At 50.3% G+C, this 12449-nt stretch overlaps 1 protein-coding gene across 1 annotated transcript in view; it reads left to right on the top strand.

The window, feature by feature from the left end:
- The window catches only part of LOC125282064 (ral guanine nucleotide dissociation stimulator-like), a 71133-nt gene extending 61687 nt beyond the window's left edge, over window positions 1–9446 (top strand). The window contains exons 3-10 of the mRNA XM_057313007.1: window positions 2487–2561; window positions 4232–4599; window positions 5373–5588; window positions 5966–6069; window positions 7253–7327; window positions 7759–8478; window positions 8856–8977; window positions 9170–9446. Of these exons, the coding sequence (XP_057168990.1) occupies window positions 2487–2561; window positions 4232–4599; window positions 5373–5588; window positions 5966–6069; window positions 7253–7286 (797 nt within the window). The 3' untranslated portion in view covers window positions 7287–7327; window positions 7759–8478; window positions 8856–8977; window positions 9170–9446. The remainder of the gene's footprint in view (window positions 1–2486; window positions 2562–4231; window positions 4600–5372; window positions 5589–5965; window positions 6070–7252; window positions 7328–7758; window positions 8479–8855; window positions 8978–9169) is intronic.
- Window positions 9447–12449: the final 3003 nt, after the last annotated feature.

Below are 12449 nucleotides of genomic sequence, written 5' to 3'. Positions count from 1 at the left end.
AGATGACATGGGGGAGAAAAGTAAACAGTTCATTGCCAAGAGACGGCAGAGGCCAAGGTACTGGAATCTTGAAGAAGCGACCTCACTTCCTTGGTGATAGGCCCCAATTGAACTTAGAACTCTGGTAACCAGGCACATCCATTCAAAGAAAGCCTGCTTTCCAGCTCACTTGACTCGAGACGTTCAAGAGAACAAGATGTTCTGTTGCTGTATTCCTACTTTCAGGGGCTTTGGCCCAGAAAGTCCAGAGAGAAAGACTTTCACATCATTGTAGTCGTCGTCTCACCCCGCTTTTCCGAGCCCTCTGGACATGTGGCAGGAGACACCAACAGGTAACACAGGGCAGCTCAGAGCAGCCCACTGGAGAGCAGGCAACAACAGTGATCCTACTTCAGCAGGCCCACACCTCTTGCCCCTCACTAAGTGTGTGTGTGTATGTGTATGTGTGTGTAGAGGAGGGGGCAGAGGAAGGATGCCCTTCCTGGGCAGAAGCAAGCTGCCAGGTGTTGGAACCTGGCCCATCTTTCATGTTCACACCCCAGGTCATAGCAGGCAGGATGAGAAGCTGAGTGCTGGGGACCAAGCTCAACCACCTGTATGTTAATCATGAGCCCTAGGGTTTCATCTGGCTTCCTCTTTGTTGGATGTCTTTTCTGCTGCTTCTCTTAGCCTTAACTGGAGAACACGATTTCTAATGGGGCTGGCCCCTTGTGGCAATGTCCCGTGAGGCCACTAATGTCTCTTGGCCCCATATATATGGGGCACTGCATTTTCGGAGCTGCACCCAGGAGATCATTGATGAGCTGGTCTGTGACTTTAACTATTCCAACTCCCTAGACAAGTGTCAGGTGCACCAGACCACCCAGGATCAGTGCTGCCTGAGGTGAGAATGGGAAGAGGGTTCTCCACACCCAGGGCCCCCACACAAATATGGGGACAGACCTAGGGCCCTCCTATAGTGTTTCCACATGAGTGTCCCTCAGGCCCAACCACAAAGTAATCCCAACATCTACACCTCCACCACCAGCTATGGGATAAGGTAGGAAGACTCTTCACATATATGGGAATGGTGGAGAATATAATTAATGTTTTTTTTGCAGTTTAGGGGCGTAGGTTATTTTGTTTTGTTGTGTTTTATTTTACTTTTCCCGAAGCCATGAGTGTCTTTGTACTGTTTTTATTATTTTCCCTACTCACCCAGGTATCCTGTGTAGAACCCAGCTCCACTGTCCTTGGAGAACTTGTCTAAGGCCTTATAAATCCTCACACTAAATAGGGTGATTGAACATAAAAGGAATGGTGGGATGAAGTCATTCTATATGTTTCTCTATAACGCGTCATTTCTCAGAGTACATCAAATCATTGTAGGTCCACCAGGTCACAAGCTGTGTCCTTATATGTCTTTTTGGACCTCCGTAAAGGAGGTCGTCAGCCACAGTAATTCAGCCTTTCAAGGCTGGTGGAACTTGACATGATTCAATTCTGTTGCCATTTCAGCAATGCTGCAAGGAACACTTAAGTGTCTTAACAAACATTTTTAGCTGCTAGATCTGCCAGAACATAGAACCACAGATTGGGTGGAAGGCCTCTGATGCCTCCTGGCCCAGGTAGCTGGCTCTATCTTTTCAGAGTTCACCCAGGACATCTTTGATGAGCTGCTCCAAGGGTTCAGCTACTTCATCTCCTTTGACAAGCAGCAGGTGCATCAGGCCACCAACAACATCCAGTGCTGGTCTGGGGTGAGAATGGGTCCAAATTCATGTCCTTTCTCAGGACCCACAGATGATCAGGGCAAGGCCAGAACCCACACTAGAAACAATTGGCTGCCCTGTGGCCTGCCAAGGAGGGTGGTTTCCCCTGAACCTTTCTCCCCATGTCAGGAACAGACCAGGCCTCATCAGCATGGGAGGAATGCCATGCATTCCATGCTCTGGACAGTTCTCAGGCCCAACGTCTATGATCTCAAGCAGCGTTGGAGATGCTAAGCTTCTGCTTTCTCCTGTCTGCAGTAGGGATGTTTACCGATGACTTAAAGGCATAGAGTTCTTAATAAAGGCTATTAAAAGAGAGAAATGCTATTGTTGCTCAACTAACAAAATGGGTTAAAGGGAACAATGGTTTATCATTTCACCCCTAAAGCCAATTGCACCTTTAAGCCTAGAGCCCTTTTCTGGGCGGGCCTTCAAGTCCCTTTTCTTGCACAAGTTCCCGAAGCGTTGGGAGTCTCTGGTCTGAACGCCAGACCCTGATCTTCCTGGTGGTTCATGGAGTTGAAGCTGAGTACACTGCGCTCCCCCCCCTGCCCCGTCTTTCTGGTGGGGAAAAAGAAGTAATCCTGTCCCTGGACGAGGCCTGCACGATGCTGATGCTCAGAGAAGGCACAGTGGAGCATTTCGTACGCTCCCTGGTACCATTCTTCCCAGATATAAACATATCAAATATCACAATTTTCTGCATAATACCATGTGTTCACTTCACCCCAACAGGTCCTGGGCCAGCAGTTCAACAGGTGAATGCCCACCCCAGGCACAGCACAGGAGTGAGACTCCCACCTACTAGCTGTATGTCTTGGGAATGTCACTGTACCTCTCTGAGCTTCACTTTCCTCTTCTGAAAAATGGGGTGGTAAGAGGCTGAATCTCATAGGGTTACTGTAGGAAATCATGGGAGAAAACACGGCACGGGCTTATCTGGGGCCTGGCTCTGTAGAAAAGGCTGCTGAACATGCTGGGCATCTTCATGTTTAGTAGTTCTCGCTCTCCAGTGAAGAAGCTCTCAACCTCAACCCTCACAGGCCTGTGGCCCTTCTGGGTTTACAAAAGCAAATGGAAAGCTCATAGTTTTCCTGTTTGCAAAGGACTTCTGAGATTCCATCTAGTTGGTCCTGGCACTGGTCCTTTATGTGACCAGATTAGGGAGTCACTGGGGGCAGGCAGAGCCGCCCAAGGTCCACTCAGTATTTGGAAAGTACTGGTTAGGAGTCATTCATTCAATAATATGTATTAGGCATGTAGTAATGCAGGCACTTTCCAGTCACTAAGATAACTCAGTCGACAAAGTAGATACAATGTCTGGGTCTCAATTTTAGTCAGAGGGTCAGATAGTCACTCTACACATCATAAGCACCCATGTCCATAGTTCATTAGATGTGACATCTTCATGGCCTACTCTAGGTGTGACTAGATCCACCCGTGTTTGTACCATTATGATGGACTATAACAAGTAAAAACACGGTCTTTCGGTCCAGAAGGAAAGACTGCTGCCTCCACAAAGCAGGGTGGGAGATACAGGGGTTGTGGCTGGGGAGGGACTTTCAGAGCCATAGATCTCACAGATCTCTTGGTTTCCATGGGAGGGCTGAATTTGGGGGGCTTCCTGAAGAAGCAAATGAGTCAAAAAGAGCTATGGATGGGCCTTCAAGCCCTCTGGGAAGCAGAGCACAATCTGGGCTGAGTTGGTGCCTAAAACATCCACCCCTTTGGTGGTCTCATCTTGCTCTGCCTGCTCCTTTCCGTATCCACCTCTGCTGACCACAACTGGGGCCAATAATAGAAGCTGTGGTGAGCAGACCACTCACAAATCTGCCTCAAACTTAAGCCCTGATACTGGTCTGCATGGAAGACAGAGTAGACTAGACCTATGGCCGTGAAGAGTGTAAGTGGAAAAACCACTCATTCAGGTTTTCTGGATGAGCAAACCACTGCAAAGACAGCTACAGAGGGGTTGGAAGTGGCCTGGGGCCATCTTCTGGGACCCACACAGAAAGAACGGTGCTGTGGGAGTAGCACGTGCAATGAAAGGCCAGGCCTCTGACTGTGCTCCACATATGACTTGAGGTAAAGCGGGGGGGGGGGGCTCTGTACATCTGAAGTGCCATGACTGGGACCTGAGAAACCATGCCCCCATTCTCCTGCTGCAGCGGGAACTTCTGGAGCCTGTAGAGGCAGAGGGTAAATGAGATTGCAGTTTGGGAAGGCTATCTGGAATGGGGCTCATGGATTGGAAATTCATTGGATATATTTTTTTAATATTTTCTTATTATGTTATGTTAGTCGCCATACAGTACATCCCAAGTTTTTGATGTAAAGTTCCATGATTCATTACTTGCGTATAACACCCAGTGCACCATGCAATACGTGCCCTCCTTAAGGCCATGGTATATGTCCTGTTTTTGGAAAGGCACATGGAAAGTCAGTGATGTGGATGAACCTTTCTCTTTAACCTGCTCCAGTGCCAGCTCCAGGGCTCCTTCCAGTTGCAGAGCCAGAAAAAGGGCCTTCTGTGGAGCTAGAGGCAACCCCAGCTCTGCATCGACCATCACCTGCAGTGTCAGAGCCAGCCTCCCCTCCATCAGCTGTTGCAGAACTGGAACACATGCTCCCATCATCTCCATGTGTGCCGGGTGCTGAGCTGCAGTCAGCTGGACCATCAGCTTTCCCAGGAATTTTCACTCCAGCTCTGACAATAGACATAGAGCCCACTGTGACCCCAGATGGTTCCTGCTGTGTCACCCCAAAGAACCAGCTGGGTGAGGAGAAGCCTGACCTCCTGGACTTCCCTTCCAGGCTTGTGACAGAGCAACTCACATATATGGATACGGTGAGCAGTTAGGCTCTCAGGGTGGGGCAGGGACAAGCGTTTCTTCTGCTCTCGGCTGCCTTACACCTGCCTTTCCCTGATGTGGACTCCTATGGTCTGGGACCAAATCTCAGCTCCACCACTTCCCAACCCTGTCAACCCGTCAAGGCGCTTAGCCCCAAGCTTTCACTGTCCAGCTGCGGACTGTAGCGAGAGACCCTGATAAGCACTGATACGGAGGTACTAGGGAGAAGAAATGAGCCAGAATGGAGAGACCAATGGGCAGGCCCTGGTCCCGTGGGTGGAGGAGGGCAGCTCCCTGTGTTCAGTCAAGTCCATGGGTCGCCCACCCACTTGTTTTGGAGGCTGAGTACCCTTAGCAATTACTAGGTATCTGATGTGTACTTAAGTGCAGGGCAGATAGATAAACCTGTGGTTGTAGCTATCATGTGAGAATGTGCATCTGAGAGGGGAGTAGAACCAGAGGGATGAATAGTTGGAGGGGAAGAGTCCCCCTTGGGAGGAGCCACCTTGAACAGCAGCGTGGAGCTTGGAGTTTGTGAGGATGATCAGGATGCAAATGCCCTGCTTCCTTCCCTCATCTCTATTTGCTCCTGGGCCATCCTGTCCTGGGCCCCTCAGTGAAAAAGAATGGAGTGACATCCAGGGACTCCAACCAGGCTCAGGCCACATTCTCAGCTTTCTGAGCTCTAGCTCTGACCTGTGACCCCTATCTAAGACACTAGTCTTGCATGTGAAATAGCTGGGTGAACAAACCTCCCCCTGTTCTCTAGGAGCTGTTCAAGAAGCTGCTGCCCCATCAGTGCCTGGACTCCGTCTGGTCCAAGCGCAATAAGCCTGGCAATGAGCACCTGGCACCCACAGTCCAGGCCACTGTCGCCCAGTTCAACGGTGTGGCCAAGTGTGTCATCACCACCTGCCTTGGCAACCCAAGCATGACAGCCCGGGACAGGGCCATGGTGGTGGAGCACTGGATCAAGGTGGCCAAGGTATGCAACGGGAAGCCCAGCCGAGGTGCTCTCCTGAGTCTCGGGCACTGCTCTTCCCTTGATCAGGTCTCAGGGTGGAAGGCCCTGGTCTTTGCCCTAGGGACTGTGCAGTCCCTAGGCTCTTCCTTCCAGAGGCTGACTGTGACTTGCATGGCCCAATGTTGGGATGCTCTGTTCCTCCTTGACTTCTTCCTTGGACTGAGGTAAAATCCTTTGTCTCTCAGCATTGGGACTCTTTGGGCCTTATGTGTGCCCTTCGGCAGGTCCCTGGACATCTGCTTCATCCAGGAGGAGTGATTTAAACTGAGGGTGACTGAAGCTCTAGAGAAAATCAGCCTCCACTACCCACGTGACAGCTCATTCTCTTCCCTCCCCAGGCCTGTCAAATCCTGCAGAACTACTACTCCCTGAATGCCATCGTCTCGGCTCTGCAGACTGTCTCAATATACCACCTCAAGAAGACATGGGAGAAAGTTTCCAGGTGAGACGGTCTCTCTGCATGGATGGACCAGGATGGATGAGGGGTCTCCCAGAGGCCTGTCCTCTTCCCCCTCAGCCAGCTTGGACCTCCTCGGAAGCAGCAATCCCTGACTACAGGACCTGGGCTGGCAGGCGGGTCTCTCAGCCTCTCTGGAGAATAGGCCACCATGTCTCCTGCTTTAGAAATCAGTTTTCCTAAATGTTCCCCCACAAGGCTGAGCTGAATAAATATTTTCATGTGTTTACTTTACAACCACTAAACTCTGCCCAATTGAAACCAAAATTGACCAAAACAGAGCTGCTCAATTAATATGGGAATGGAGTCATAGGATGACCTACATCAGAGCTCTCTCCCATGTCCTACAAAGACCTTAGTGCTCAGAGGAACCCAGAGAAAACTGTTATCCAGGCAATTTGACACTTTGGGGTTCTCAAATAAAAGGGACTTGCACTCAACCCTGCCACATTATTCCTCCAATCGTCCTGCCTCCTTTCCCTCTATTCAGGAAGTGCTTTCAAAACTTTAAAAAGCTGGGCACTGAAGACAACCCACAGAGCAGGAAACTAGTCATCAAGGTAGCATGGAAGGTGCAGGTCTGGAAAGAGAAGAAGGGTGTGAGGGAACAGGGTCCTGCATGGATGAAATAGGGAATGGCCTGAAGCATTCCTTGGAGAGGGGAAGCCTTTGGCATGAATGTGGTGACAGGTTGGGGTGAAGATTCCGTTGGGGGTGGAACAACCAGGTGCTGCTCAACCAGATTCCCTAGCCTAGACACCCTGTCTCTCTGTGTCAACAGCTAGTCCAGATGGACACCTGTACAAACCTTGAAAGCCCAGAGGACAGGGCTCTGCTCAGTGAAGGGGTTGGGATGGGTTGAGGGCCACAACAATAATGATAGTAATACGATACTGAGTCCTCAGGAGACGATGGGAGGTAGGTAGAATTCTCACTTTTCCTGATGAGAAAACAGGCTCAGGGAGGCCAGGCTTCAAGCTCAGGGTCACACATAGAGTGAATGTTGGAGCTGAGATTTTTCTAGAATCATCACATGGCATGCTTAAGGATAATGTTTATCAGTTATCAGCTGACTTAAGTCAGATATCTAGGGTCTGAATTAAAAGATGGTGGGGGCAAGTGGACTGAGGGTATTACGGTCTCAAGGATCTTGTCCTTGGCCCTACAGGAGCAACCATCTAATAAATCTGCCACCCTGGTGATGGCCCTCCGGAGAGCCTAGAAGAAGAGGCTGCAGAAGAACGTGAGTGTGCCTGAGGCCCAGGGCCTCCAAAGTCAGAGGAGAGGGGCTTCTCCCTGAGGGCTGGAAGCCTCCAAATCAGTACAGGTGGGACTTCCACTCCAGCTCCACTTCCTGTTGCTTCTAAAATTCTTGTTTCAAAGTGACCAGCAGGAGGGTCTAGAAAGCTGGATCCAGAATGGGTTTCGGGATGGGGAGGAGCCCAGGACTATATACACTGTGATTTTCTAAAAGCAGGCCCTGGAGGTGATTAGGAAGAGTATGATGTACTTGGAGGGTGAGGGGAAAGGGAATTGAGGGGAGACTGCTAAGGGTCCTAGGCTGCTCCATGTGGGAAACTGGGGTGGGCCAGGAGGCTGCAGCATTTTCAGGGGAGGGTCCCTGTGGGCACCAGAGAGCAGGGACTCATCCCAACCCTACTGCTCATGACACAGGGTGTTGTCCCCTAACTTGGCACTTTCCTCACTGAACTGGTGATGCTGGATATTGCAATGGAGGACTATCTGGAGGTGGGTGAGCCTGAGGATTGTGGGGGAGGGACCAGAATCCGGAGGTTTGGGAGCAGAATGCCCCTGTACTGAGCCCTGAGCTCTCAGGACTCGGCAAACCTCCCGTCATGACAGCCTCACGGCTACCCTGTGAGCCTGGGGGCTGTTGCCCATCTCAGGGATGAGCGAGGTGAGGCTGCAGTTAGGCCACGGCTCCCGGTGCCGAAGACTGGTGAAGCAGCAGAGCTTCCTGAAGGCAAAGCTGCGTGAGGTCTGTCTGAGTGGACCTCAGCCTCCCCCGGTGAGTTTGCCCGTGGGGGGAGAATGAACTCAGGACCCTCCACGTCAGCAAGCACCTCAGTAGCCGCAGCAGCCCCTTCCTGCCTGAGGCTTCGGCCTCCCCTACTGTCTTCCGAGAGGGTGGTGCTGCAGGGTCCCGACCTGTAGCCAGTCCATCTGCCCCATGTCCTCCTTTCTCTGGACCCCAGAGCCTGGCCTACATCCCAGGCCCGCTATCTGTGTATGCACGGCCCCCTCACGGGTCCTGGCCATGGTGCAGCATGAGAAGGGATGGGAATCAAGTGCTCCTAAGAACCAGGGGCCTCATTCTGATGGACTTTGTCTGCTTTCCAGGGGAATGAGATCAACCACCACAAAAGAAATAAGGTGAGCATATGTGGCGCTTCCCGCAGGGAAGGGTAGGGAGTGGGCCTCAGAGATGTCCCTGGGAAGAACATTGCTTGGCTCCATGCCCTCCACCTCACATTTCCTGGGATCCCTTGAGAAGAAAGCAGTGCAAGACCCATCCCATTAGGAGATGGGGACAGACACATGGCATCCAGGAGAACTTCCCGGAGGAGAGGCTACTGATATTCACCTCTGAGAACAGGTGGAGACCGGATGAACCTCTAGGCTGGAGGGTGGCCATGTGTGCCAGGACCTGGGATGGGTCCCCGGTCCTGCTGCTCAACCCTCACCAGACCCTGCAGCTCCCCCCCCCCCCCCAGGCTCCCTATACATCCTGTGCTTCTCTCTCTGCTCAGGAATACCAAGTCATGACGGACATCGTGCTGCTCCAGGTGGCTGCCAAGAATTACACCCTAGAGCCCAAGGATTCTTTTCGGGCCTGGTTCCAGGCTATGGAGTCGTTCAGCGAGGCTGAGAGGTGAGGCCCATCAGGATCTGGGTCGGTGAGGTTCGGGGTAGACTCTTTCTGCTGGCCACTCCTGGGATCCTCCTTCCCTGGGCAGCCTCAGGCCTTGTTGCCGGGGCGCCAGACTCCAGCTGTGGGCAAACACTGGCAGGGACTCTTGAATGGAAGCTCCTGGGCAACTCACAGGTGTCCCTCTGTCCTTAGCTACACCCTGTCCTGCCAGCTGGAGCCCTGGTCGTAGCTGGTCAGCAGCACTCAAGAAGGAGAAGAACTGGCCGCAGTCAACCTCAGGGCTGAGCAAGTGTCCAGTGGCCCTGCAGGGATTCCTCAGCAGCTGGGGATTTGCGGTGCATGTGCCCCATGTGTTCCACACCCCTTCCTCCCATCTATTTAGTTATTTGACGGGGGGCAATATTTATTCTCTTAAATAGTAAGTGGTAAATTCAAATATTATTATATTAAAGCCTTTTTTTCTTTTAGAGCCCAAGAGTGTGGTTTGTTCTTTTACTTCCTACAGTAACGTAAAAGATATAGACTCTCATATTCATTCCTGAACTAAGGAATCTTAAAGCGTCATCAGCTATTGTATGTGGGAGGAAGGAGAAGAGCCAGTCCTCCTCCCTAGCTACTCATACAATCCCGAATTCCTCCATCACCACAACTGTGCCTGGAAGTTTGTTGAATGTTCCCTTCCTCGGAGATAGAGCAGAAAAGACTGTCCCAGGTCTTGACCTCCTGAGTAGGAAAGTCAAAAGTGTGGACCTAGGCCTGTATCCCCATTGCTGATGCTCTGTGCTACTGATCTGCACTTATCACTCAGCTACGGAATCATTAGTCACAGGGCAGGGGGGTTTCACCATCCGTGTACACTCCCAAAGTATTGAAGTGTACACATTTCCCAAACACTGACCACATTATAAGGTGGCCTCAGTGGTCACATAACCCAGAACAACTATAAATGGATTTAACAGCCAGCTCTGGCATAGTCATTAGAGTGAAACTCACATAGAAAGTCCACATGCTCCTGGTCAGTCCACTGATTCTGAGAGCTAAGAGGCCCCATGTAGGACAGTGCAGGCCAACAGCTGTCATAGCTGAGGTCATTGCTTGTACATGGCCCAGAGCAGTTAAGAATCAGGAAGATAATTTAATGTAATTTATGACATCACCATACCATGAGAAATGCTCAAATCCTGTAAGTCCATACCCAAGATACAGTGGCAAATAGGAATTTAAAGTAAAACTTGGCTTTTAGCTTGGTGCCCATCACCCTTGTTGCAAATCTCCTAAACAGCTGGGTTAGGGAGTGTCAGTGTTCACTCCGTGCCTCCTTTACTTTCCCCATTGTGCAATCTTGGCACCCTTGTCACAGATCATTTATCTATGTACGTGTGAGTTTATTTGGGGGCTCTCTGCTCTGTTCCACTGGTCTATCGGCCTGTTTTTATGCTAGTACCATTCTGTTGGATTACCGTAGCTTTGTAATATGCTTTAAAGTCAGGAAGTGTGGGGACTCCATCTTTGTTCTTCATTCTCAAGATTGTTTTGGTTATTAGGGGTCCTTTGTGGTTCCATATATATTTTAGGGTTTGTTTGTTTGTTTGTTTCTATGCAGTGACATTGGGATTTCTGTAGGTCGCTTCCTCTAGGACCTGGTGGTTGACCTTACTGTTTAGTGTCCCAGAGTCTTAAGTTGTGCCTGTCATGTGTGCACGAGCCCAGAAGTGCCTATACATGAATGATCAGATCAGGCCAGCAAACTACAACCAAGAAACAACCAGCGGAGGGCAAGTGACCTCTTTTTCATCTTTGGATTCTAGAACTGTGCTCTCCAGGGTGCTAGCCTCTAGCCACATGTGTCTGCTTATAATTAATTTTACACCAACATTCAGCGAATTAAAATAACACCACATTGCTCAGTCACACTAGCCACATTTCAAATGTGCGCATACTAATTTGAATCTCAGGTGGTAAGTTTGGAGGTAAGAGCTGCAATGTGCCTGTAGAACTGAGAGTGTGAAAGCTGATTCATTCAGCATCTCTGTCTCATTCGAAGGTTTGTAACTGTGATCAATTCTTGTTGAAGGGCTCTGACTCCACCAAGTATAGAGAACTTCTGAGAACCCACAGGAAATATCAGGTTGATGCCGTATGACCCACACAACCTCAACTAGAGGAGGAGGAAAGGGTGAGCCCCTCTAATTGATGTGTTTCTATATATCATATTTGTGTTTCTATAGATTTTCTTGTGGAGAGCATTCAAGATTCCAGTAGTGAGGAGGATGACTCTCCAGGTAGGGAACAACACTCAGGTAGGAAGCAATGCAAGAGGGTTCCGGGTACAGTTGGGTTGCACCTGCTGCTCTGGAGACTGAGGAAGGTGGATAGGAAAGCAGAAAGGGTAGGGAAATATATGTACAAGTCTAATTTGTTCATTTCATATTTTAATGACATATTAGAGGAATGGAGTCCATAAGCATCAGGTGTGCTGTGTTTGCAATCATTTTTGCTTTCCTATTTAAAAATTCTTTCCCATGGGGGCGCCTGGGTGGCACAGCGGTTAAGCGTCTGCCTTCAGCTCAGGGCGTGATCCCGGCGTTATGGGATCGAGCCCCACACCAGGCTGCTCCGCTATGAGCCTGCTTCTTCCTCTCCCACTCCCCCTGCTTGTGTTCCCTCTCTCGCTGGCTGTCTCTATGTCTGTCGAATAAATAAATAAAATCTTTAAAAAAAAAAAAAATTCTTTCCCCTGAAACCTGTACTTCCTTCTCTTTCCCACTGCCAGATGTCAAAGCTTAGGTTCTGTTTCATTAGCACCTCTTGGGATTTTGGTATCTTTCTTGTTATTAACCTTGATGGATGTAATCTGGTGCGACCCAACAGACACTTGAATCTGGATACAAAGTTCTAGCATGAGCCAGGAGGTAGATGAGAGGTCAACTCTCTCCCTTTTAACGTATAGGACTAGTAACATTATGTTCCTGTCCTGTTTGCTCCTCCTTAAAGGCCACTTCCATAGCTAGGTGAGTTGAAGAATCTTTCCTCTGAAATTATGCATATGCTCCAATGTGCTTTAGCTCATCCCAGCCTCCATACCTCACCCAAGTCTGAACTGTGAATGTGCTTCCATCTGAAAGAGGCCCATGTGCAGCTGCCCTGGAGACCCTCCATGGCCGGCAGGGATTCTAGAGGACTGTATGAGGAGCTGCTGGGCCCATTTCACACACCAGCTTTTACAGCCCTGCTGACCCGGTGACCTGGCATTGACCACAGGACACGACCTCTCTCTGGGCAGCAGGGCAGGGAGTCAGTGCTCCTCTCAGAACCCACTGCCTCAGCCACACATTGGCCCTGCCCCCCACACCTTGGTCATGCCTACCCCAGGCCTGCCCAAAGCCCACCCTCCCAGTCCTTCCAAGGTTCAGGGCAAACTCCGGCAGGTAGTGTGTGTTTGTGTGATCGCATCAGCTGTAGAGCCCCTGTT

This window comes from Ursus arctos, unplaced genomic scaffold (assembly GCF_023065955.2).
Source record: "Ursus arctos isolate Adak ecotype North America unplaced genomic scaffold, UrsArc2.0 scaffold_16, whole genome shotgun sequence".
NCBI lineage: Eukaryota > Metazoa > Chordata > Mammalia > Carnivora > Ursidae > Ursus > Ursus arctos.
The sequence above is the reverse complement of the archived record's forward strand: the minus strand, read 5'-3'. Positions and strand labels throughout refer to the sequence as shown.